The sequence below is a fragment of the Microtus pennsylvanicus genome, chromosome 22 (assembly GCF_037038515.1).
Source record: "Microtus pennsylvanicus isolate mMicPen1 chromosome 22, mMicPen1.hap1, whole genome shotgun sequence".
Taxonomy (NCBI): domain Eukaryota; kingdom Metazoa; phylum Chordata; class Mammalia; order Rodentia; family Cricetidae; genus Microtus; species Microtus pennsylvanicus.
In genome coordinates this window covers 4,313,826-4,341,507 of record NC_134600.1, presented here as the reverse complement: position 1 = coordinate 4,341,507, position 27,682 = coordinate 4,313,826, and the positions used below count along the sequence as shown (strand labels likewise).

The following is a 27,682-nucleotide window of genomic DNA, read 5'->3' as shown; positions in this document are numbered from 1 at the left end:
TTCAGCAACACATGTCAGCAGTCGCTGACATGACAGACAACTCGATTAAAACTAACTTTTCCGTTCCCTCCTTGTGTGAAAGGTGTGAGTGAGTCAATCTATGCTAAAAAGGGTTTAAAAAGTTAATGCTCGGCCGGGCGGTGGTGGCGCACGCCTTTAATCCCAGCACTCGGGAGGCAGAGGCAGGCGGATCTCTGTGAGTTCGAGACCAGCCTGGTCTACAAGAGCTAGTTCCAGGACAGGCTCCAAAACCACAGAGAAACCCTGTCTCGTAAAACCAAAAAAAAAAAAAAATAAAAAAATAAAAAATTTAATGCTCTTAAGAACAAAAAGTGTCCTAAAACAGATTATATCTTCTCCCTTTGTTTTAACCAAACCCCCAACTCAGACCAGTTATGTCAATTCTATACTTAACTAAATACAAGTTAAATAACCAAGATATAAAAAAAAATTAAAATTAAAAAAAAACCTTTACACCAACTTTCTGACTTACTAGAGGGTTGCATTCAGGAGTAATCACAATGTTGATTAATAATGCCTGTGGGGCTTCTATAGGTGCCGGATACTGAGCCCGGGCCTCTGGCTTTACTGAGCCGACGTACCTTAAACACATAGTACAGGTAAGACAGCAGGATAGAGAGGGCCCCACAGGTGGTCCAGCTCACGATGAGAAAGACACATGTCGCAAAAGGCAAGTCTGAGGCCGTCGCCCTGACATCTTTGGGAAGCTCAACAGGTCTAGAATAAAAGGAACAAAGTTTTCTTCTGAAATCCAACCGCCCACAGAAGAAGGAGACGATGTATCGGCCAAGGGCCACACACGCGACAAGAGGAGCATTCTAAGTCGCGACCGCGGACGCCAGGCCAGAGCCAGAACACGGGTGTGTTGAGGAAACTGTAAAATAAGCTTCAAGTTACGTAGACAAAGCAATGTGAAACAAATGCATATCGTACTTGGATCCCGGTGCCATCCCCAAGATTCTTCCTAACGTATATGCGAACATTTCAAACTCTAAGAAAGTCTGGAGTTGGAACCGTCTCTGGCTGAGCATTTCCGACGGAAGGCTCTACCGGCTCCTCAGCTGCCGAGTTATTAGTATACGAGGGACACAGAGAAAACTATGAACCCAAACTGTGTCCAAAACAAACACAAAGGAAACATAACATGTTTCTCAGCAAAGAAGAGCGGGAACAGCAGCTCTACACACTGTGAGGACGGTTTGTACTATGCCTGGAACTCGTACCAGGAAAGGAACAGGACGATTATTAAGGCATGCCCAGTCCTTCCTCCTGTGAGCCTGGGGTCTCAATAACAGAAACCCGAGACCCCCCCTCCTCTGAATGGTGAAGGAAGCAGCAGCATCTATGACCTCCCGTGTGACAGGAAACCACATCACAGTCACCCGGCGTGGCGGAGTCAAAAGAGAACTAGATTGGCAATTTATCAGAAAAGCCACTAGTAAGTTTAAATTCAAACTGACTTTGGGCCTGTAATACAACCAGGCTGTTTTTAGGGCCTTAATCCATCAGATGGTAAAGGCCAAGACTGACATCCTCTGCCGTTAAGTTTGATAACAGAAGTGAGAGTCCTTACAAAATAAGAGACAACTAAAGGTTGTAAGGTTTCCTACTGGAATATGTCTGTACGTACATATGATTTCAGACTTTGCCCCTCCTCTCTCCTCCTCCTGACTTTTCAGTGCTGAGGACCAAGTTCAGGTCCTGGCATACACTAGGCACAAGCTCTTCCGCCAGGCTGCACTCCCGCCCCAATATTTTCTCCGCTAGGAGGAGTAAGAACGCTTTGAGGACGACCTTACCCTTTGAGAGCTAGCCACAGCGAGGAAAGGAGCTGCACAGATGCAGAAGAGAGTAGACCACTCCAGTACGCGGTGCAAGTTCCGAGCAGAAAGAGAATCAAGGACACCAGAGGGAAGCACATACTCTGACTGGTTAGAACGATGGCCTCTAATTCCGGTAGAAACAGTCCATCCCATAAGTCCTTAAACCATCTATACCTGGAAAATGGACAAAGGAACCATAAAAATAGAAGCAAAACAAACCAAAATGCCCAACACTAGTGTTTGACTTTCTATTTGAGATGTTCAGCCCGTCTGTTAGAAGCTTTAAAGGGCCAAGACAGTTTGCAAAATATACTGAAAACAAATCTTAATTATTTCTCGTTTGTTTTTCAGATAAGCACTTATGTAGCTCAGGCTAGCTTTGAAGGACAGCTCTTCCTGCCTCTACCTTCTGCATGCTGAGATTACAAGTGTGTCCAAGTACGCATGGCTTTTACTTCATTCCCTTCCACGTGTGTGCATGTGTGTATGGGTGTGTACGCGTGTGTATGTGTGTGCATGTGTGTATGGGTGTGTACGCGTGTGCATGTGTGTATGTGTGCGCAATGTGCATGTGCGTACGCATGTGTATGTGTGTGTGTGTACGTGTGTGCGTGTGCGTATGTGTGTGCAATGTGCATGTGCGTACTCGTGTGTATGTGTGTGCATGTGTGTATGGGTGTGTATGCGTGTGCATGTGTGTATGTGTGTGCAATGTGCATGTGCGTATGCATGTGTATGTGTGTGTGTGTACGCGTGTGCGTGTGTGTATGTGTGTGCATGTGTGTATGGGTGTGTACGCGTGTGTGTATGTGTGTGCAATGTGCATGTGCGTACGCGTGTGTATGTGTGTGTGTGTGCGCGGTGTGTATGGTAGCCAGAGGAGGGTACTGAACACCTTCCTCTACAGCTCTATGCCTTCTTCCCTTAGGAGAGGGTCTGTCACCAAACTGGTGGCTTGCCATTTTAGCCAGCAAGCTCTTGGGAGCCGGCTATCCTTGGCCACTCAACAATGGGGTTTTACAAGCAAACACAGCCACAACCACTTTTTTTTTTTTGGATTTTTCGAGACAGGGTTTCTCCGTAGCTTTTTGGTTCCTGTCGTGGAACTAGCTCTTGTAGACCAGGCTGGCCTCGAACTCACAGAGATCTGCCTGCCTCTGCCTCCCGAGTGCTGGGATCCACAACCGCTTTTTCACACTCTCTGCAGTAAGTACTTTTACCCACCAAGCAAACGTCCCAGGCCTTGGCTCATAATCCTTTAAGTATCCAAGACCAAGGGCCTGGGAGCCACCTTACTCCTATCAATTGCTTGCAGCATGAACTAACACAGTATTTACATGTTTAAAGTCAGGAAGTCAAGAGCTGTTTAGAATGACAGGATAAAAGTAAAAAATGACCAAATGTGAGAAAATCAGTAACAGATATTAACCCGGTTAAACTTTAAGCTTTAGATTTTTAGACACATATAATATATAATTACTTATATATAAAAGTCTGCAATTACTTTTGAAATGATCACATTACTGGGAATAAATGTTAATAGATACATTGGGCTTTTTTTCCCCTAAAAGTTCCAGTTTAATAAAAAAGAATCAATTGCCAAATACATATAAAAATTCATACTACATTATGGAATAAAAACACAATTATCTTACAAACAAAATTAAATCACTATCACAGATAATACAACTTACCCCAACAGAAACTTTATCATAATCACAAAAGGGTCCACTCTGTATGGTTTGGCCTCTTTATCCAATATGGTTGCGTATTCTAAGCAATAACCTGGGGATTAAAGAAAATCATTTGTGGGCTATGAGGAAATCACAGTAATTAAACAAATGTACGTTATCTCTGAATGCCAACGTAACACACAACAAAAGAAGAGCACTGCACACCGGAAACTCCAGGGGCTCTCGTCCTACCACAGAGAGTCCTCCTGGGAAGGGTCACCGCAGCCCACACAGTGAGCCTTCATCAAGCAAGGGGAGATGTCAAGGCCAGGGCTTTACAGTGTTTCTATAAACATCAGCGGGTGACTCTAAGAACAGCTTTATTGAGATACAATTCCTATGCCACAGAATCCATCCATCACAGTCCATAGGTTCAAGGACTTTTAGTGTATTTGGTCATGCCTCCTCACATACAGTCAGTCTCGGGACATTTTCATCACCTTAGAGACAATGTCTGCTTTGAAATTAGCCACCATTTGGCAGTCACTAATCTAAATGCTGTCATTCAAGACGTCCGTATTCTGGGCATGTGATGTTAATGGAATCATAGGCTATGTGATCTTTGTCATCAGCTTCTTTCAATCAATACTTGTCAAGATTCAACTATATTTTAATATTATATATTAAATTAATATATTAATATAGATAGATAGATAGATAGATAGATAGATAGATAGATAGATAGATAGATAGATAGATTGATTGATTGATTTTGGGGGGTGTTAGGAACCAAACGCAGTGAGAGCCATTGGGCAAGCACCCTACCACTGAGCGACACCCTCGGCCCTTCTTTCTTTTTATTGGTGAACGCATCTTTTCAGCGACTGCTTTGCTATTATGAATAGAACTACTGTGGACACTTGTGAACGTTCTTATGTGAATGAAGGCTTTCAGTTCTCCTTGGCGTGTTCCTGAGAACAGAGGTGCTGGGTTACAAGGCAACCCTGCTCATCAGCTGAGGAACGGTCAGACTGTTTCCCACAGATTTGCATGGCGGTTGCAATCTCTCCACTTCCTTATTAGCATACTGTCGTTTACTGGGCTCACTGCAGTGGGTACCGTCTGCAGGTGACTTGGGATTTGCATACTTGGTGCACAGTGGTCCCTTCGTTTGTTTGAGACCTGCTCATACATTTAAATCCTCTAGAAGAGCTAGTTTCCAATGTCCAAGCGTCTCCACAGACAGCCCGGGCAAGTTCTCTGCGATTCGGAACCAATTATCAGTCTGCGGCAACAAAGCAGTACGAAGTCTCTTTCCAAAGACCAACGTGCACCCTAAGGGCCTGGCTGACGTCACACTTCCAGACTAGCTCCACCATTACGAGGCTAGGTCTGGAACTGGGAAGACAGCAGTTGCATGTGCTCCCTATGAAGAGCCTAGTTTGCACGCGTGTGTGCATGCGTGTAAGTGGGTGCGAACAGGGGTGGGGCCTAAAATGCAGAGGAGACCAAGAGTGAAAAGGCACTGAGGGGGCAGGGGAAGACTACACTGGGTCATGTGACACGAAAGGGGGGGTCCCAAAAGATGGAAGGGGGAGACTAGGGGAAAATCAATTATAATATACTTCAGTTATATAAATCAGTTACAGTATTTAATACTTTGTATCGTATTTTTTTTTTAAAAAAAGGCTGGTTCTGGGGCTGGAGAGATGGCTCAGTCATAGGAGCATAAGCTGCTCTTCCAGAGGACCCGGGTTCAATTCCCAGCACCCACATGGCAGCTCACACCTGTCTGTAACTCCAGTTCCAGGGAATCTGACACCCTCATACAGACATACATGCAGGCAAAACACCAGTTGTTTTTTTTTTTTTATGGATGGTTCTGGGGCAGACCACATTTCTTTCCTCTCTGCAGAATATGGGTTAGCAGATTAAATATGAACAATAAATTCGCAAAGGCCACTGAAGTTTCGTGAAGGGCTTTACAAGAACGGAGTAGTCAGAAGAAGGTTTGGCACACACAAATGGTGGGGAAGATTCCTGGCTTTCTGTAGCTTGGCCTCACTCTTCTCCCACCTCCCCTCTCCTTTGAGACTGTCCAGGAGTTAGCCTCTTGGGAACCATATTCTGCATCTCTTCACAGCCGCTCTGTCCTTCACTTTGCTGGCTCTGGAGGCCTCTGGGCAACAGCAGTGAATGGGAGAGAGGGAAGAAGTGAGGCTAAGATCTCCCCACCTTCCCCTGCAAGGCCAGGCAGCAGTGACTGTATCTTGTGTCTTCTTCCGCCATGTGTAAGAGTTTTAAAGTGTTTGGTAATGAAGCATTGGTTTAAAGTTTAGGACAAAAAGGCTAGGGGAATGAGGGAGGAGAGGAAAGGAAAGGGAGGGAGCAAAGGAAGGGGAGGGAGGGGAGGGAGGAGAGAGAGGAGAGGGAGGGGAGGGAGGGGAGGGAAGGTGAGGAAAGGAAGGGGAGGGAGGAGAGGAAGAGGAGGAGAGGAAGGGGAGGAAGGAGAGGAAAGGAAGGGGAGGGAGGCGAGGAAAGGAAGGGGAGGGAGGCGAGGAAAGGAAGGGGAGGGAGGAGAGGAAGAGGAGGAGAGGAAGAGGAGGAGAGGAAGGGGAGGGAGGAGAGGAAAGGAAGGGGAGGGAGGTGAGGAAGAGGAGGAGAGGAAGGGGAGGGAGGAGAGGAAAGGAAGGGGAGGGAGGAGAGGAAAGGAAGGGGAGGGAGAAGAAAGGAGTGGAGGGAGAAAAGGAAAGGGAGGGAGAGGAAGGGGAGGGAGGAGAGGAAGAGGAAGAGAGGAAGGGGAGGGAGGAGAGAAAAGGAAGAAGGAGGAGAGGAAAGGGGAGGGAGGAGAGGATAGGAAGGGGAGGAGAGGAAAAGAGGGAGGAGAGGAGAGGAAGGGGAGGAGAGGAAGGCAAAGGTACTGAAAACACCGTAAAGACCTGAAGACTGGTCACAAAGCCACATACCATCCTGGAGTTTCCAAGGACAGTGGCGGCAGCTAATCCTAAGAACTTTCTTATTGTGCCGTCCAATTCAGCATAACCTAAATATATATGACCTTGGGAATAATAAAGCCGAGTGGCAGTTCTTAGACTGCACAAGATTTAGTTTTGATCTCCAGTACCGGAAAAAACAAAACCAAACAAAATCCACAGGGAAAATGCCACAGAACTAACAACGGCTCTACTTTAACACCGAAAGCAAAACTAACTCTGACGGTGTTGGGACTTTTACCTGTTGAGAGGAGAGAAGCCAACTGTCCTCCATAAGCAAGCATGATGCTAGACACCACGTAGGCGGGATAAGCTCCACCGTGAAATCTAACTACCTGGAAAACAGGCAGACCAACGTCAGCGACGGAACATGGATGCTGCTGAAACTTTCACACAGGATAAAAAGGTTATTCTTTACTTTGCACTTTCCCTGGCTGGGCCACATCCCTTATTTCTAGTAAGGAGCATCAAAACTCTAAGGAAACAAACATTAATAATGAATAGCGTCATAGAAACAGCTGAGTTTCTCAGCAGAGGCACAGATGAATTCCCACGGCACACGGTACTTTTCACGGCATCCTTACTGAGCACCCAGGGTTCAGTGAAGACGCCTGACACCTTGTATGCATTATCTCATGCTCTCAAAAAACAACCCTTGGAAGTGATTTTCATCCCTATTTTAAGTGCAGAAGAATTCGGGTATGGGGAGCTCCGTACCTTGTACCACTACAAATGTTTGAATGGTTAACTTATTTCACCTGTGTGCTTATCAATAAAAGGGGGACAATACCAGTGCTTACAGGTGGTTATAGAGGTACAGCCCCTGGTTAGAGCAGTTAGAACGCCAGCTCTCTCGAGATAAGCCATCAGAAATCCACAGCGGCCACTATGAACCTTCTCTAAATGCGGAAATCCCACGACACTTGAACTTCACGTAGCCTAAGCTCACAACCGTATGTTCCAGGGCTTCAAGAGGGCATTACCCTGCTTACGGTAGACGGTACTAAAAATGATGTTGAGTAAATGGCTCCATTGGCATATGATAACTAAGCAAAATGAGAGGCTCGGTTGTGATATTTTTATACAGGCGCATTAAGTACTTCTCATAATGCTAAAATTAATTTAGCTTCGAGTTTCCCTCCATTCCACAGAGTCCCTTCATAACACACACTATCTGGTAACCTGATAACAGCCTATGGAAGTTGAAGCCTAACACAAAACAGTGCACAAAACTTCAAAAAGTGCAGCATCTTCCTGGTTTTTGCACTATTTAAGACAGGTTTGCTGGGTGTTTAGTGTTTCGGGACTGGAAGAGGCATTTCACAGGCACCATCTCACGTCCCAGCCCCCCAGGTCCTCTGAAGGAGTTTCTTCCCCACTTAGCAGGCAAAACAGGTTTAGGTTCAGAGACCAAGAGCCTTCTGCGGTTAGAAATGTTGATAGGGAAGAGGCTTCCGGGTCAAAGGAGATCAGAAAATGATGCAGATGCATAGCCCATGCTCAGCTTATAGCTTTAGTGGAAGGAAGAGAAAAATGACGAAGGTAGAAAAGGCCATTTTTCAGCCAATCAACCTAAACAACATTCACTGCAGCTAATGTCAAAGGAAAACGTAAAGAACCCTCTAGTTACAGAGAGCAGAAGGAAAGCTTGCGTGTGGCCACACAGGGGGCTGAGGCAGTAGCATCCCTGGAACTTGATCACGGAGAGTATAGCAGGGGAGTTAAGCAGCCTAGAGGGCTCACAGTTACGTCCAGCTGTCCGTCTCACTGGGCTGTCTGTCCTGGCACAAGGCTCTCTTGATGTGGGAGTGTCATATATCAATCTGTTGATTTCTTTGGCTAAGCAATAAAGAAACTGCTAGGCCCATTGGATAGGCCCACCCTTAGGTGGGTGGAGTAAACAGAGCAGAGCGCTGGGAGGAAGAGGAAGTGAGGTCAGACTCTGCAGCTCTGCTCTCCAGAGCAGACGCAGCAGAGACGCCATGCTACCTGCTCCAGGGAAGACGCACACTATGAAGCTCCGACCCCAGGATGGACTTAGGCTAGAATCTTCCCGGTAAGCGCACCTAGGGGCGCTACACAGATGATTAGAAATGGGCTAAATTGATATGTGAGAATTAGCCTAGAAGAGGCTAGATAGAAATGGGCCAGAGCAGTGTTTAAAAGAATACAGTGTCCGTGTAATTATTTCGGGGCATAAGCTAGCCGGGCAGGGCAGGCGGCTGGGGTGTTTGGGGACGCAGCCCCGCCGCCGCTCCTTATTACTACACTCTCTGACCTTTCTCCCTCCATCAGCAAGAGATGAACAGCATTGACCGCCCGGGGCGAAGGCTTCGCTAAGTGCATCCACACTACGCAACTACTTGAAATGGTAACTGACATACACAAGTGATGGAAAACAGGAATCGTTACCAGTCACAGGCATCCTTCACTGTCTCTAGAACCCTGGACAGAGTCCTACTGTGTGTTCTGAACACAAGATTGCTTTTAACAACGAAGGGCATTGTTAGAAGCATGCTGTACTAGGCTGGAATCTAGCTGGTCCGTAAGGTACAACATCAGTAATCAGAAGCTGGTCTTTAGAGCTAATACTTTTGGCTTTTTACCTGGCACGGTGTTTGCTTAGAATTGGAAGTGTATGTCAAAGGTAAAAACTTGAAGTTCTTAAAACCGAGATTTTAGGTAGCACCGGATTTCCTTCCTGTAGTGACTGCAGCTGAAGGAATTCGTCGGCTGCTGTTTGTCCTCTCTCCGGGGACCATACTAAAGATGCAATCTCTTCTTTCTCAGAAAAAAATAATTCTATGAAAAAAGTCATCTATCTAAAGGCTGAAATTTCTCTCAAGTGGTTATTCTTAATTCCTCCTCAACATTTCTTTTCTCTCATCATATGGGGAGTGGTTAGTAAGTAACCGTGGGGTGGGAGTAATCAGGAACGGCCCAAGAACAGATTTAATTCATGAAAAAAGTAGAAAAAGAATCATGTCAAGCTTGCACGCCTGTGCCCACTGCCGCTCCACCCACAATCACAACGGGGCAGAGCAAGCTCGTGAACAGATAAGTGGGTAATGTTCCATACATAGATTACATATAGATAACAGAATTCTACCTGACTGGAAACAGGAGAAATTATGAAATCTGCAGGGAAACGTATGGATCTAGAGATAGAGCAAGGTGACGCAAGCTCAAAAAGATTCAAAGCAGGAGCGCATTTCTTCTCCTGTGTAGATCCCAGCTTGTGATGTAGGCATCCATGCACACAGATGGCTGGGAACTGGAAAAGATGAAAAAGGAAACCAAGACGGAGTAACAGGTGCTGAGGAGGGAGAGGGTGTGAGGGTGCGCGTGCCATGCAGATGTGCAGAAGACACGGAGCTCACTGTGCTCACAGATGAGCACCAGACGTGGAGCGTGGTCTTGTTGAGGGTAGAGGATGTATGACCTCTTTCTGTCCAGAAGGCTGGGAAAGAGGTGGTTAATGGTCTGGTGACCTCTGCACTGTCTGTGCCGTCAGGCCACACTGCCTCCTCAAGACCAGGATGTTTATATTAGTCAAACTAGAGACCTAGCCTCCCCCCCACTCTTACGTTTATCTCAGTCAATCTAGAGCTCTCTCCTCCCCCAGATCCAGATGTTTATCTCAGTCAATATAGAGCTCTCTCCTTCCAAGACCCAGATGTTTATCTCAGTCCGTCTAGAGCTCCAGCCTCCCCAGACCCAGATCAGGAGCATTGTTTACCTTGTGCCTGTTTCCTCAGTTAATCCAGAAAACCTGTCCTTATGGACGACGCTACTTGTGCCTTACAAGAATTTTGATGTAGTCATGTCTTAAGCTTTTGTTGTACGCAAAAAGTTAATTTATCACAGGAAACTTTTCTCCGAATTGTGCTGTGCTTAGATAGTTGTAAAATAAACTACCCAATGTCAGACTCTAGTAATTTAAACCCAAACTGTCCACTGAGTTATGGCGAACCAGACTTCCTTTTGTCCACTGAGTTATGGCTAACCAGACTTCCTTTTGTCCACTGAGTTATGGCGAACCAGACTTCCTTTGGTCCACTGAGTTATGGCGAACCAGACTTCCTTTGGTCCACTGAGTTATGGCGAACCAGACTTCCTTTTGTCCACTGAGTTATGGCGAACCAGACTTCCTTTTGTCCACTGAGTTATGGCGAACCAGACTTCCTTTTGTCCACTGAGTTATGGCGAACCAGACTTCCTTTTGTCCACTGAGTTATGGCGAACCAGACTTCCTTTTGTCCACTGAGTTATGGCGAACCAGACTTCCTTTTGTCCACTGAGTTATGGTGACCCAGACTTCCTTCTCCTCATTCTGCTGGCCACAATGCTTGCAGAGACTCCAACCCCGACAATGGAAGGAGACAGGGAGAGAGTTACTCTGCTGATGTGGGATGTCCTTATGCATATGTGTTGCTTTGCTTGGATAATAAATAAAGCTGTTTCGGTCTATGGCAGGACAGAATAAAGCCAGGTGGGAAATCCAAACAGAGATATAAAGAGAGTAGGTGGAGCCAAGGAGACACCATGTAGCTGAAGAAAGACACGCTAGAACCTTTACCTTTACCTGTAGGCCACAGCCAATAGAAATGGGTTAATTTAAGATGTAAGAGTTAGTTAATAAGAAGCCTGAGCTAATAGGCCAAGCCATGTTATAATATAGTTTCTGTGTGGTTATTCGGATCTGAGCAGTGAGGAAGCGAGCAAGCAGTCTCCACCTACCCTCTGCTGGCCCTAGTGTTTGCAGAGATCCCTCTCCTCAACAATGGAAAGGAGACGGGAGAGTTAAGGTGGGGAGGGCAGAGGGGGTTGAATGGGGGAGAAGAATTTACCAAAACAGTTTGAAATGTCGTGATGACATCCAATCATACTTTGTGTGCTAATTTAGGCAATAAATCTAAAAATACACATATACCAAAGAGTTAGCCATGTTACACAGGAACTCATTCTCCTAGATCCATAAGCCAAGCAACCAAGGACGAAAAAAGAATTTATGCTTTTCCATTTTGTAACTTTGGACTTAATTAACACAAGTTCTTTATTTGACATTTAATAAAGCACACACCTTTGCTCTTACGACGCTAATACAATCTTACTTTTCAGAAAGGTTTCTGTATCTAAACATAAATATTACGCTGTCCTCTTTTGGTACAATTGTCTTTGACCATCGCATATTCTGGTAACTTGAATTTTCTCATCACTAATCTGAAATATGGGCCATGGGGCTATGGATAAGAGCTGATATCCACCTTCTCTCTATGCAAGTGACAAGTCTTCTGCAGACTTTGAAAACATGAGAGCAGGAATTATTTTATTTTGCAGAAAATAATTTTTAATTGGTTCTTTAACTCTCTGAATTTTTAAGTATTTATGACGCTATTTTATAACTCAAACTAAAATTCGCTTGTTTCTTTATGATTTATAAAAAAATTATACATTAACTGAATTTTATTATATCACACAAACTTTACAATAATTAAAATCTAATTCTCAAAAGGTTGTTGTAAGGTTCAAATGAGATAATGCATACAAAAATGTTTCCAACTCAATTTTAAGAATTGGATTACAAAAAAGGATTAAATTACAATCATGACCAAGTACAAAATCATCAATATTAACTAATTATCTTATGATTCAAGAAAGTAGTATGTCTGAGATACAAAATACAAAGTTCAAAAAATCAGAGTGCCAATATAAATTTTGTATTAATTTCTATTAATTTCTCTGTCTTAATATTGTGTAATTCTGCAAGTTCTAATAATAAAGACTAAAATCTGTAGTCTTACTTAAAATACTACTAGTTTATTGAAAAAACTGAAATCCCTTTCAAATCACAAAGCAATAAATAATCAACCAGCTTACATTAATGTCTCTTACCTGTCCAAGTATTTGTGGAAAGGAAGTCTTAATTGTCACCTAGTATAAAATAATTGTTTAAAAAAAGAGATTAATTTTCACAAACGCATTTCATGTTTTATTAAATTGACTACATCTGCATATCCTTTAAATATGGTGATTTCTGAACAATCATACAAGAGATCTTCCAGAACGTCCCAAACCATACTGACTGTCTAAAGGACAGTTTTCCATTCTGTATATTTTGTAATATACTTGCTCCTCAACGGTAAAAACTAGCAATTCTTAAAACCCAGATTTCCCTACAGAATACCATCCGTGAAGTCCAGGAGATGCAAATGAATTCTTTACAGAGGTGCACCTGAAAGTTGGCGGGAAGGACAGATCCCGCCAGTGTGCTAGCTCCTGTTCCGCCCTACAGAAGAGACTTCCATTACAGAATTACTGAGGTATGTCAACCAGGAATAAGATATTTCACATAAGCCAGAGTGGCATTATGCCACCACTGAAAAGCATACAGATCTTTAGGAAATACAAAAGCCTTAAACTAAACCAGTACTGGTATAAACCAGTAGGCACCATGACTGTTACTATAGTTAACTATAATATACTATACTATATAGCATGACGGCTAATTAAATGAAGCTCTTCAATTTAGGAAAGATTCTTGATTCTGGGCTTTGAAATTTAGAATAACCTTTTCATAAATTTAAAGTTTGAAATATATTCTAATTATTTAGACCACTAAGCTTCCTCTTCTTTTATTTATTTATTTTTTAATGTTTATTTATTTATTTTTTAGATTTATTTATTATGTATACAACATGCCAGAAGAGGGCACCAGATCTCATTACAGATGGCTGTGAGCCACCATGTGGTTGCTGGGAATTGAACTCAGGACCTCTGGAAGAGCAGTCAGTGCTCTTAACCTCTGAGCCATCTCTCCAGCCCCTTCCTCTTCTTTTATATGATGCTCACATGCTCATACAATCTACTTGCAGAAATACTAAAGAAACAAAGTGGAAAAAATTTAGCAGTTTCATTTCTCATATTTATGGGCTTCTACATCAGCTAATAGAAAAAAAAAGACCTCTGTCCGTCTATAACTAAACCATACTTAATGACGCAAATGTATATCTTACCTCATATTTACAGTCTCTGTCTGTCTATAACTAAACCATACTTAGTGACGCAAACGTATATCTTACCTCATATTTACAGTCTCCGTCTGTCTATAACTAAACCATACTTAGTGACGCAAACGTATGTCTTACCTCATATTTACAGTCTCCGTCTGTCTATAACTAAACCATACTTAGTGACGCAAACGTATGTCTTACCTCATATTTACAGTCTGGCACTGTGTACATTTTTAACAACGCCACGTGGCTGTCGTTTTCCGGCTGAGCAACGTGAAGTTTCAGAGAAATCTCTGTGGACGATGGAACCCTGAAGAGATTATGGAAATATCAGTCCTCAAATATAAAACGCTGGCCAACAGCCAAGGCCCAGCCAGTTCTCAGCACAATATAAGGAACTAACGTAGAGGAAGGGAAACGACAGAGGCATTATTGCGTGTGGGCACCTCCATGCACACTACAGTTATTTGGCTCCCCCGCCCCCAGCACTTGTGGAGTTGTGGAAATAAAGGTGAGACACACATGTCCAAGCAAGACGTAAGTGCTCGGTTCTTCCAATAGATTATTGTACATATATGTTAAAGGACATGGCATTAAAGGATACATACACTGTCCTAAAAGGATTTTAATAATGCATATGACTTAAATAAACAAAGCACAGGCTCCACTTTGAGACATAGAAGTTAAGTAAATTCTTTCATGTACTTACTGTGCGATGGTTAGAGAATCTTCGTAAGACCAGGGAATATGAAGCTTATAGATACTGGTTTTTTCTTCTGTTAAGAAACAAAGGGGAGAAGCGTTACTCTTGAGTGTTACCTTAACTTGTATGCCAACTATAAGACTACTGTATATAAAGTGTCCTTTTACAAAAAGATGGGTGCACAGGAAGAATTACTGAATATCAGGCTCATAAAAATATTAAAGCAAATTAGTACTAAAAATCTAAAACAAAATTCAAGAGCCAAACCTGAACCTGCTGCTGTAAAAAAAATCTACAGTACTTTAACTTTTTTTAAAAAAAAATATGATTACTATTATGTTTGTGTATGAGGCTTGCGTGTGAGCGCACATGGTTGTTGGAGGTCAGAGGTACTTCTTAAGGATCATTCATTTCTTCCATCCCCAAATACATATATCTTTTAAACACATGAATGTGGTTTAGTATGAAGAAAGAGTCTAGGATAAATTCCTTGAAAACAGAAACATGTCCCTATGATCATATATTTAATTTTACTCTATATAAAATATATGAAAGAAAAAAGATGAAATAAGCATTCTAGAGACTTGGAAGCAACTCACTGGCTCCTCACATGAAACACACACACTCACCTTTGCTTCTGGAGCACTTGCTCACCACGTTGACTTTAAAAGCTTGGTATATCTGATGAAGTTTGACAAAGACAAAAACCCAAAGTTGATTTGTTTAATGAAGCAAATTTATTTAATGAGCAAATGAAGATGAAATTCTTCCTGCTCTACTCAAGAGAATTACCTGTTCAAAGTTCAGAAGCTCTATATTGTAGTACAGGCCACTCAGATTTAATATGACCTTCCTTGAAGTCAATCCTGTTGAATGGAAAGTACTGCATTATTTAGAAGCTGGAGAATTTTCAAAAATATACTGATTGCTTAAAAAGCATTTAAAATTAACAAGAGAATTTTGAAATTAGGAGAAAATTTGTTAGAATGTGGTGTGGTGTGGTTGTGTGTGAGCAGGGGTGATGAACTTTTGAAGCCACCTGGGCTACAACGGAGACTGTCTAAAATAGAAGTTAACAGACCTTCACTGCTGATATAAAGGAAACAAAAAATAAATTCTCATGCAGAAAATGCTGAATAAAACAGTACTTATAATGACTTTCTGATGCTGGAGGTATTTTTTTTAAGTCAAGTACTTATTTCCAATTTTAGGAAGATGTGTTTTCTAAAGCATGCCATTTAACTGAAACAGGTAATTCAGAGTCATTACCTTTGTATTTTTCTGAGCATTCTGTACTCCAAACAGGGACCCAGGTGGGAGAAGGGGGATAAAAACCTTAAAGGAAGTTTCCTATCCCTTTCACGAAAGGGATACACGCACATGTGTATGCATGTGTCTGTGTACATGTGTGAAGGATGTAGCATACGAAAAGGTACAGTAATGAAGCTAAAAGAGCCCCTAAAAGCCAAAGCTGGAACAACCAAAGCAAGAGCACATCTAACCCTGAATAAAATATCCATGCTAAGTAAGCACTCCGCCATTGAGCTAGGCCCCACCCAAAATATATATCCAGTAATCCATACGGTCTTAAAAATAAATGAATAAATAAGAGAGATGAGGCTACTCTATCTCAGACAGGATTTCAATAAATGGAGAATACAATAGTAATTACTTGCTAAAGACTAAGTGACCCACTGTATGCTAAAATTAATTAGTTGAACATTTTTTCAAATTATTTCTTCCAAGATATTTATTAATGGTAATGATAAAACAGTAACTGCATAGTATAGAAATTAGTAGACACCACCTTAATTAACCAAAGGTAAAAAATTAACACCACAGCAATTAGATTTATTAACATTGTGCATCCTGACACATTAGGAAAGCACATTAATTTTGTGTTGTTCTTGGCAAAAATATTTAAGTTCAACCTGAAAATGTCACAATAGCAAACAAATCCAAATGAAGGGATGTTCTACAAGTCACTAGGTACTCTTGAAATGCTTAAAATTGATAAAGGTCATGGGAAGACTGAGGAATTGACTTGAGTTACAGGAAACACAATCAAACCCAATGCAGGACCCTAGAGGAGGACCAGAAGCAAAAGCTGGCAATAAATAAGGCCTGCTTAGGTTCTTAAATATCATACCAATACTAATTTAGGTTCAAAACTATATTTTGGGGCTGAGAACAGCTGGGTTCCCGAGAAGTGAACTCAGAAGGTATGTTTTCTCATTGCTTTTCTATTGCTGTGATAAGACACTATGACCAAGGCATCTTAGAAAGCAAAGTCTCCAATGAGAAGACATAATGGCAAAGCCGAGGCCTGGAGCCTGGAACAGCCGAGACCTCACATCTTGATCCCAAAGAAGGAGGGAGGTAGAGAGAGACTGAAAATCACAGCCGGCTTTTGAAACCTCAAAGCCCAGGCTTTTGACACCTGTAAGCCCACCTACGTGGAATACTTCTTCAAACAAGGCCACACCTCCTATCCTTTCTAAATTGTTCCTCTCACTGGGGACAAAGTATTGGAACACAGGAGCCCACAGGGGCCGTTCTCATTCCAAATCACCTCTGTATTTTTCCATATTATATAAACTTGCAGTAACCAAGCGCTTCTATATGTGTAGAGTATTATATGAAATTTTTACCAAACCTGGTTGCATTTTATAGTTTTTTCCATAGAACTAGCTTTGGTTTTTATTGCGTGAACAAGTCTCGTTTATTTCTTTCTGATTTTGTGTTGTGGCTTCAGCACAGTCATCCTGACTTTTCTGCTTATCCATAGGAAACCACACACTTGGTTCTGCCATGGACACATAGTATATCTAGATTGCTGTCTGTCTTATGAAGGACTCATGACTATATGTTATTAGTTTTTATGTGTATGGGTGTTTTTGCCTGTATGTATATATGTGTACCATGTGTGTGCAGGACCTGTGGAGGCCAGAAGAGGGAATTGGGACTGGACTTACAGGTGGTTGTGTGCTACTGTGTGGTTGCTGGGAACTGACTGGACTTGAGTCTTCTAGAAGAGCAGGCTCTTAGCCACGAGCCATCTCTCCACCCCCCAACTAAATGTTCCTATGAGCTTTATTATGAAAGAATTTTAGACCCATAGTTGTTATGAAAGAGTACAGATTTCTTTTATATCCTTTACCAATCTTTTCCTGATGTTGACCTCTTTCTTAAATACAATCCTTTGTTTTGTTTTGTTGTTAACAATGGCTTGCTATGTGGCAGGCTACCCTTAAAACTTGTAAGTCTCCTGCTTCAGTCTCCTGAGGGCTAGGATAGAGCCTTCTCTGCCATGTTTGTCTAACACAATCTTTTTTATTTTTTTTTTAAATTATCTCTGTGTGTATCTATATCTAGGCATGTGTACATGAATGTAGGTGCCTGCTGAGGCTAAAGGTGTCAGATCTCCTGGAGGTGGAATTAGTTGTGATGTGGTTTCTGGCCTAGCATTTAGCGAGGATCCAACCACTTAACCTGACTACATACTTTCCTAAGAACTATACTTGAAACATACTAATATTTAATATTCTGTGACTGGCAAAATAAATTGGCACTGCTAAAATGATGCTTAAGCTTCAAAAATGAAATACTTACCAAAGGAAAAAAGATGAGTTACAGGAAGCTGTATGGATCTTGCTTCTTTTTTAAAGAATTCACAGTCTAGGAAAAACTGAGATACAACATTAATTTATTAGAAAATACAGAATTCAACTTAGCAAAAAATCTTGACGTTTGTGTGAGGAAAAAAAAAATAAAACCTTAGCTTTGGAGAAAGCACCACGGGTTACACTGTAGCTCTGGCAAGAATCCCTCAAGCAGAGGCTATGCTGAGAAGACCAGGTAAGCAATCTCTCAATCGAATATATCAAATTATCTGAAGGTCATTTTCATAACAAAGTCATTGCAAAGGTTTATTATAACATCGGTGTTTATTAAAGAGTAGATCAAAGCACTGAGATGCAAAATAATCTAAGATTAATTAAGGGTTTAGATAATATGTCTCTGAGTACTTTCCTAGTCAAAAGGGGAATGTAACTTTGTTACTTATGATTTTTTTTATTAAATACTATAAATTTTAATCTACAGTTTTAATCAGGTTGTAAAAGGCATCTGTAGTCACTCATCTACATTCATCTATAGCTAATGCTGTTTATGAGAATATTACAGTTGAGGCAGTTATTACAGAAAATGGGAAAAATGAATTCTCACTTATGAATACATGTGCTTTTTCCCCCCCCACAAATGGAAACCTAGAATGTGGAATGCCACTACAATTTTTATTTTGACAACATTTTCTTTTTCTAGCAACATTTCTAGACATGTGCAGGGAGCCTGTTTCGGCATTCTACAGAAGGAACAGTTCCTGAAAGGCACAAGGATGTAAAGAATCACAGCGCCACAGGATTGTTTTGGCCAGTAGGAGGAGATGAAAAATAAATGAATATAACCTTCATGATAGTTAGAAGACGGTTTTCTGTCTCAAGAGAATGGTCGTCACCAGAGTCCACCCCAGGCTTTTGTGACGACTCCACCTTAGGTGTCTCCGCTATGGTAATTCCTCTGCCCACGGAAGGAATGGTCGGTTGTTTCTGAATTTGGACAGGAGGTGGGGGAGACTTCTACTAGACCTGTCCACATGTGTGGTGCTGAGAAACAAAACCACCATGCTAAGGGCTTTGCTCTCATTCCTTCTCAGAAGCCAAACAAGAAATCCTCCCACTACAGAAAACAGCCACACCAGGACTAGAGACCACTGAGTGAACAGGATCATCCGTATTTTACAAAGTACGTTTGGGGGGGATCGTGAGATGGTGAAGTGGCTTGCAAAAGCAGTTCCAACCTTGTACCTGAAGGTATTCAAATACTAGGATCTTTTTTTATTACTTTAAAACGTGGCTGTGCTCTTAGCTTTGCGTAGCGAAACAGCTCCTGAGCCAAGAAAGGCAGAACCCAAAGGTATGTCTCTAAAATATCTGACGTCGGTTTCTGGGCTTGCTGATGGGTTTGTGATCACAGGGAATTGCAGCTAAATTCCACACTGCAGTTCCCAAACCATAAAGCTGCTAAGGATCTGTATTTATTCTACGTAGTTCACAGGGAGGGGACTTTCTAATGACAACACCAGGGGGCTCAGCACTCTGGCCATCACTGTAGATAATCCTGTATCTGTTCAGAAATCATCAAGAAATAGTTTCACATCAGCATCCTCCGCGCATGCCCACAGAACCCTTAACTGGTTTGTTACCTTACTTCCGTGGACAGACGGCCCCCGCGCATGCCCACAGAACCCTTAACAGGTTTGTTACCTTGCTTCCGTGGACAGACGGCCCCCGCACATGCCCACAGAACCCTTAACAGGTTTGTTACCTTGCTTCCGTGGACAGACGGCCCCCGCGCATGCCCACAGAACCCTTAACAGGTTTGTTACCTTGCTTCCGTGGACAGACGGCCCCCGCGCATGCCCACAGAACCCTTAACAGGTTTGTTACCTTGCTTCCGTGGATAGACGGCCCCCGCGCATGCCCACAGAACCCTTAACAGGTTTGTTACCTTGCTTCCGTGGACAGACGGACCCCGCGCATGCCCACAGAACCCTTAACAGGTTTGTTACCTTGCTTCCGTGGATAGACGGGATGTAGATAATAATGTGTGACAGAAACGGGTAGTCTTGGAGCCTTAGCGTCAGAGACTGAAAGACAGTAGTGAAGATAGAGTCTTTTACTTCTGAGGCAGAAAACGCATGTCAAAGAAAAATTATAAAAACTTATTTCTCGATGAGTTATTTTAAAAATCGTCTCTTAAAACACTCACTTAACAGGCACGAGGCCCTGAATTTAGCTTTCAACTTATCCCCGCATTCCCCCACAACACACACACAAATCAGGTTTATATCCACCCCATCAATAACCCTACAAAAGACAAATTTACAGGAACTACTATTAAATATAAATCACCTAAAATATTCCTTGAATATCTCTTCACATAGAACAAAGGATGTTTAACGTTAAAGCTAATGATTTTGCATAATATTTCCAAGTGTAGTGTACTAACTGTAATTTGGCTATCTGTTGCAGAGAACGTTATGGTTTTATTTCTACATTTATGGTGTTAAATGTGAGGGAAAACTTAGCAACTTAATCTCCAAGGACTCGGACTGAGCTGAAATAGCAAAGAGTCACAGGCTAAATACATAAACACCATTCAATAAAATTCGTTCAGTAGGTGACGAAGACACACTGCTAATGATGCGTCTCACCAAATAACAACCAACTGGTTCTACCACAGAAAAATGAAGACCAGATTTTATAGTCCACATTCGGGGAATGGACAAGTTGGAGACTAGCCTCTCCAACAATTGCCAAGGCTCCAACCCTTGATTTCTGGATGTGGATGGAGCATTGCAATGAATAAAAAATGTGCACATTAAGAAGTTTCTACAGGGGGCTGGAGAAATGGCCCAGAGGTTAAGAGCATTGGCTACTCTTCCAAAGATCCTGAGTTCAATTCCCAGCAACCACATGGTGGTTCACAACCATCTGTAATGAGGTCTGGTGTCCTCTTCTGACCTGCAGGCATACACGCAGACAGAATATTGTATACATAACAAATAAATAAATATTTTAAAAAAAAGAAGTTTCTACAGAGTTGGCTTTCCTCACTCTCTCTCAGAAACACCGACGTGGGCAGCCGGACATAGGCGCAGAGGCTGAAAACCTGAGAGCGTCTCTCTAAAGGCCTGACAAGACGCCCAACTAAGCAACAAACTCCTAAGTCCTCATGGAAACCGAAGAGTGTTCAAGGTGCTGCGTAAATTACAGCTACGGACGCTGGGGAGAGCGCATGAACGATAAATTGGTCATGAAGAACTGAGTTGTTCCGTGTGGCAGTCGGCTCTAAGGGCTCCTGAACACGGATTCTCACGACCGTTGAGAATCTGTGGCCATTTACTGGAGGACTCCGCCCATTTATTAAAGTACAGTCAGCAGAGGCACCCCAGGGTGATGATTCTCATGGTATTACTTCTGCTCCTACGAAATATTCCCACTTAATCATTTCAGCACGCTTCTCCATTTGTACACCCGTGGTGGAGAGAAAGGTTACTGCCTGGTGAGAATACGTCATGTTGTCCTAAATCAAGGAGAAAAGTCACACTTGACGGTGATCCCGAAGGCTACAAGGCTGGTCACGTGGGGGAAAACTAAGCAAACAGTGGCAGCCTGAGCCCATTAAGAGCATTTGTATTCGGGCAAAAACCTAGAAGGATGTTTAAGGTCTGTTAAGTCTCAACAAACACTGCTTTCTCCTTTAAGCAAGTATCCTTGCCTTCAGGATGGCCTACACTAGTTTGCTATTTATTTATCAGTCGCTTTTGCAAACAGGGTTCCGTGTACTAAGCTGGCCTTGAACTTACTGTGTAACACACATACCGTGGGCCACCACACTTTGCTTTATTCCCTCGTTTTTATAGCTTAAAAGAAAACTGGGCTTCTTTAAAAGTCGCGAACACATTATATAAAATTTGTTCGCATAATGGGAAAGTTGGTTTCTGTTTAGTGTTAGCGTAAGCCTGAAGAATACGGCAATCTGCTCTTCCAGAAATCACTGTTAAGAGCAGGAGGCTGGAACATCTTGTCTTCTGGCTATCCAGACATGGGATCCCTAACTTAAGAACTTAAGGGCCCTACCCTTTGGTAAACACACTTTTCAGTCTCTGTAGAATTATAGGAACAGTATTTCCTTATAAAATCTAAACTGTATGAGAAAAGTTTTCATGATACAGAGACAAGTCCTCACTCAGCAACTCTGCTGCCTCTACCTCTTGGCTCTTGTCCTCCCTCCACTGCTGGACACTGGGTTACAGGTGCACACCACACCCAGCTGAGCGGTGCATTTAAAATGCAGGGGCAGAGTGTGTTTCTTAAGGCCTTCAGGTACCCATTGCTTTTGGAAATTATAAAAGGGATAGGATTTTCAAGTTGGAAACGTAAGAGAATGAGAGAAGATTCTACAATTAGATCTATCCTAATGCTTCTGTCTGTCTTGCTTTTACATAGAAATTTAAGACTAAGGATAGATTTTTTTTAAAGATGCTATTGAGTAAAATTGCTTCTTTATACATTCGTTTTACAAATACCATTGTTAACTGTTTCCAAATAAACAGAGAGTGAACAAAGCAACCCCCCCACAAAAAAAAACCAAAAGTTTTTAAAGAGATTATTCTTCCTACATTATTCATCTTGTAAAGTTTCTCTCTAATAGTGCAATTAACACAGGGTAAACTGTTTATACAAATTAATATTCCAGCCACTCAGGCGACTGAGACAGGAGGACCATGTGTTCAATGCCTATGTGGGATATAGATAGATAGATAGATAGATAGATAGATAGATAGATAGACAGACAGACAGATAGATGATAGATAGATGATTGATAGATAGATGATAGATAGATAGATAGATAGATAGATAGATAGATAGATAGATAGATGATAGATAGATAGATGGTAGATGATAGATAGATGATAGATAGATAGATGATAGATAGATGATAGATAGATGATGATAGATAGATAATGATAGATAGATGATAGATAGATAGATAGATAGATAGATAGATAGTCAGCAAGTACACTCAGCGAGACCCCTCCCCCATCTCAAAAATAAAAAGCAAAAGGCTGAGAATGTGTCTCAGGGATGGAGAGGACACAACTGGAGGATGGTCCCTAGTCCTGCTCCCTCAATAGGGAAATGAGTATCTGTGAGAAAAAAAAATTACTCAATTGGAATCAATGGGAGAGGGATGGGAGCAGCCAGACGTCTGTTTCAAGTCTGAGCTCATCAGAAGAGTGTATTTTATTTTAAGGTGTGGATTTATGTGAAAACTGAATCCACCAAACCCAGACAAGACCGTAAATTATAATAAACACAAGCTTGTAAATTAGAACTGACATTATCCTCAGATTACAGGCTTATTTTGTGTTTCCCGCAGTTTATTTTGAGAATATACAAATTAGTATTTGTTAAAGAGGAAGAAGAAGAAAAATAAAAAGAGTTGCTAACTTACTGGAGTCACCTAAGGAAACCACTAACAACGATGAAGTAAATCCAGGCTGTGATTTGCCACCCTGGAGAACTAAATACAAGAGTTACCCAGCCACCTGACCACAATGTGGTGTAATCTAGAGAATTATTTGGTGTCTCTTTGAAATCTCACCTCCCACTGCAAGGTCCTTCCACCCAAATGAATTCTCAATAGAATGCACTAACTGGTTTATAGTTTAAGAAAAAAACTGTTTAAGCATGTGCTCAAAAAAAAAAAAAGTAATTTAAAAAGTGTCCCTGACTCCTTCAGTAAATGACATTACAACCGGTTCAGCAAGTTCTCAACCTACAGTTTTTAATCTCTAAAGATAAACAAAACACAGCTAATTAATTGTTTGCCGTGCCTCATCAAACACAGTTCCAAAGAAAGGACTCCTATGACTTTTTTAAAGAGCCAATTCTAAAAGGTCTACCAACTGTTTTTTTTTTAACCGAAATATAAAATTCTAAGGCTAACATTTACCTTGATTGTTGGCAGCAGTTCAGCTTTCCATGATAAATCAATCCCTTGCCGGCTTTGAAATAAACATGAAGGTATGATTAGAGGGCAAATGTTCAAGTATTATAATTTGTGAAGAAACTTCAGAGCAAAGAGAAAAAGATCTGCATCCCTGGAAGTGAGAGACTGTATGGCTGCCATGAGTGTAGAGTCTGTATACAAGTTCGTGAAGCTCCCTTAGCAAAACAAAACAAAACAAAACAAACCAGGGAGGTGAGTCAGTGGGAAGAAGCACTTGCAGGGCAAGCTTGACAGCCTGAACTTTATACATATACCATGGCGTGTGTACTCATGCATGCACACACACACACAGAGATGCATGCATGCGCACACACAGAGCGCATGAACACACATATATTCACATGCACGCAGCATACACATGCATGAGCACACACTGCATACACACACGCCCAGAGCACAAACACACGCACATCATAGATGCACACATACACACAATAATCAAAATTTAAAATATAAAAATTACAATTTGATACAGCAGCAAAAATGATCATATAACGAGCATATAAAGTGCCATTTGTTGTGATTCGTGTCTATAATCTCAGCACTGGGGAAGCTGATACAGGAGAATAACGCTCAGTTCCAGGCCAGCCAGAGTACACAGTATGTTCCAGGACATCCCAGGCTACAGAATGGGACCTTATCTCAAAAATCAAAGAGAAAAAATATTGTGTGTGTGTACATGTGCGCACATATATGCACACATGTATACATACACACATATACCTTTTCTGAAACTGTAATTTCTGAGCACTATTTGTGTTAAGAAAAAATGAACAAGTGATCCAAAAACTTACCACATAGATGATGTGCTGTTTATACAGCCAAAAATCCAACTATTTGTATCCTGTTGGTTAATAATAGAAAACAATGTTATAAAACAAGCATCTCAAATACACACCGATTATATATATATATCACATATAGGAACATCAATGGTTAGAATCACAGAAAACAAAGTAGTGGTTTATGACTAAGAAGCATCCGATGTGCTTTTAAAAGACACACAGGTTGAGGGTAGGCCAAGAGTTGGCGACTAACTTGGGTCGAGCGGATGAGCAGCTGACCCACAGCACGAGACTGGCCTCGGGCATCTGTGCAGCCCATGACCTAAGTGTTCCTAACCAGTGCCCCCAATGTCTGGCCTCGCAGTATCTATGCTGTAGTTACACGCAGTAATCTACATCCTAACAAAAGTAAGCATGAACCAGAGATAGACATTTCTAGAAACACACACCCACAGCCAGGATGTTAAAAAACAAACACCTCTAATTTGAAAAGCTGGCTTTTTACTTTATTATCCCCATTCTCATTGGACTACCAGGACATAACTCCTATATCACCAGGAATGTGGCTAGGCGGAAACCCAACTGCAAGGCTGGACACTGAAGGTAGCCATCGGCATCAGCACTGAAACAGAGGCTGCAAAATGTGCTGCCTTGCTTGCTTGCTTTCCTTCCTTCCTTTCTTAAAGCATGCCACAGTTAGCTTTGGTTATTTAAAAAGCACTACCACCTGGCATTTTTACTCCAGCTTTTATGGACGAAAACATGATATCCAAAATCTGACGCTACTGAAATCCCACCAGAGTGTAGGATGATGGGGAGCATGGTCAAGACAACTATGTAAGCTGCCTCGGAATCTCAAACAAAGCAATGGTGAAATCAATCCTTTCATGGAACCAACGTCTATAAATTTCATTCTAAGGACCAAAAAGTTAAGGTCTCAGAGAAAACAGTGAGTCAGGCAGTCAGTATCTGATTTCATGAGGTTTAAATAAAAAATGATTTTTTTTAAGAATAAGAGAAAATAACAATTAAGTATTTCTCTCTTCTCCCTGCAGGCAAAAATGCTTGTGCGATTCTGGCTCCTTGGAACAATAATGAGAGATCCTGAAGCAGGAGGTCAGGCCAGAGCTGTAAAAGTTAGTTCATAATCCCAGGAATAAATAAAGTCAGAATGGCAGAACTGGTAATTGTTCAAAATTGTGTTCTGCTTACAAAATAATTCATTATCATATTTTCTCCCTACTTTTATACAGACTTACAAGTTCTACAAAAAAAATTGAAATAAAGATTTAAATTGCATGTTCTCTTACGGTAATTAATACTCAACTGACTTAGTTACTTGCTACCGATGTGACAACATCATGACCAAAGCAACTATGGAAGAAAGCATTTCATTTGGGGGTCATAGTTCCTGAGGGCTAGCGCCCATGACCACCACGGAGGGGACCATGGCAGCAGGCAAGAGGCTGGAGCCATAGCCAAGAGCTTGCAGCTCCATCTACAAGCCCAGGTAGAAAGCACCAACTGGCAATGGCTTGGGTTTTTAAAAACTCAAAGTCCACCCCATGACAGATCTCCTCCAACAGGGCCACGCCCCCTCATCCTTCCCAAACAGTTCTACCAACCGGGGACTGAGTATTCAAATATATGAATCTATTCTCATTTAAGCTAACACATCCGCAGACGCTGAATACAGAAAACAACCCCCTAACCACTCAAACGCATGAGCTGCAATCCGACAAGCATTTTCCTCAATACAATGCTGACCTCCGGCTATGGCTGGAATATGAGCCGTTCCCTAGAGGCTTGTCTTTGGATATTTTGTGGAATCTTAGGAGGTGAGGCCTGGCTGGAAGAGGTAGGATGTGTGGGGCAGGCATTGAGAGCTACAGGCCAGCCTCCTTTCTGCTCCCAGTTCTGCTTCCTAATCTGCTGAGATGGGGGGCGGGTCTCATCACCTTCTACTGCCATGGGCTGCCTCACCTTCCCTAATATGACGGGTGGTACCCACTTAAACCATAAGCAAACGCAAATTCTTCCTTATTAAGATGCCTCTCTCAGGTACTTTATCACGGTGACCACGGAGAGAACACACCTCCTAGCTGGAAATTGAAAAGAGACAGTGCCAAGCATCTTACCAACATGGTACTCTGGCAGTAGGCATGAGTGTAGCTCTTCCTGTGATTCGCAAGAGGAAATGCGAAATAACTCTTTTCAGAGTTCTAAAAAAGAGAGAAAACAATAACTATAGTGAGCAAATAATTTCATCATTCAAGAACTTATGGCAATGGGAATAAATTATATATTATTGCTATTACTAAGAACCAGTTGGTTGGGAATGGAAGGTAAAGAATAAGGAGGGAAAAGGTTAAGTAAAAACTCAGTAGTCCGGAACTGACAGGCAAGCACCAGGGTTAATGCATTCGTGTGTGTGTGTGTGTGTGTGTGTGTGTGTGTGTCTGTGTGTGTCTGTGTCTGTGTCTGTGTCTGTGTGTGTGTTGATGATGATGATTTACCTTTTGTTTAATGTTTTTGTTGTCTCATTTTTGAGACAGGGTTTCAATTTTATACCAATGGCTGGTCCAGGATTTGCCATGTGGATCATGCTGGCCTCAGACTTTCAGTAATTCTCCTGCCTCTTCCTCCCTGGGATTAAGAGTGTTGTCTGCACCTCTATGCATGGCTGCGATATTTGAATTCTCAATCATTCTGGTTACTGAAAAGGTCCATAAGTAACAACCTAGTCACCAAGAGCCAGGCCAGGGTCTGCAGGTATCGTTTCCTACATAAAACAATTCCTTATATAAACACCAAATTCAAGCCCCAGAAGGGGAGAGGCAAAAACTGAGCTGAAACATTCTGCCACACCGGGGAACGAGGGCACTAACAGAAAGTGCCTCTAAGTAGCTGTACTGAAAGATAAAGAGCCACACTTGGAATGGCTTCAGCTTGTCAGGCAAAGAACAACCTTAGAATCAATAAACAACGAATGCAAGCATATTTACATACGTGTGCTAGCAACTGTCACCCAC

The 27,682-nt window shown here is 42.0% G+C and overlaps 1 protein-coding gene across 1 annotated transcript in view; it reads right to left on the bottom strand.

Moving 5' to 3' along the window:
* The window catches only part of Pgap1 (post-GPI attachment to proteins inositol deacylase 1), a 64,102-nt gene that overhangs the window by 12,236 nt on the left and 24,184 nt on the right, over window positions 1–27,682 (bottom strand). The window contains exons 10-23 of the mRNA XM_075956390.1: window positions 26,789–26,872; window positions 24,660–24,709; window positions 23,809–23,860; window positions 19,856–19,933; window positions 17,839–17,914; window positions 15,019–15,092; window positions 14,856–14,907; window positions 14,233–14,299; window positions 13,725–13,833; window positions 12,406–12,444; window positions 6,752–6,845; window positions 3,539–3,629; window positions 1,821–2,018; window positions 603–738 (exon numbers count right to left, since the gene is read on the bottom strand). Coding sequence (XP_075812505.1) covers window positions 603–738; window positions 1,821–2,018; window positions 3,539–3,629; window positions 6,752–6,845; window positions 12,406–12,444; window positions 13,725–13,833; window positions 14,233–14,299; window positions 14,856–14,907; window positions 15,019–15,092; window positions 17,839–17,914; window positions 19,856–19,933; window positions 23,809–23,860; window positions 24,660–24,709; window positions 26,789–26,872 — 1,200 coding nt within the window. The remainder of the gene's footprint in view (window positions 1–602; window positions 739–1,820; window positions 2,019–3,538; window positions 3,630–6,751; window positions 6,846–12,405; window positions 12,445–13,724; window positions 13,834–14,232; window positions 14,300–14,855; window positions 14,908–15,018; window positions 15,093–17,838; window positions 17,915–19,855; window positions 19,934–23,808; window positions 23,861–24,659; window positions 24,710–26,788; window positions 26,873–27,682) is intronic.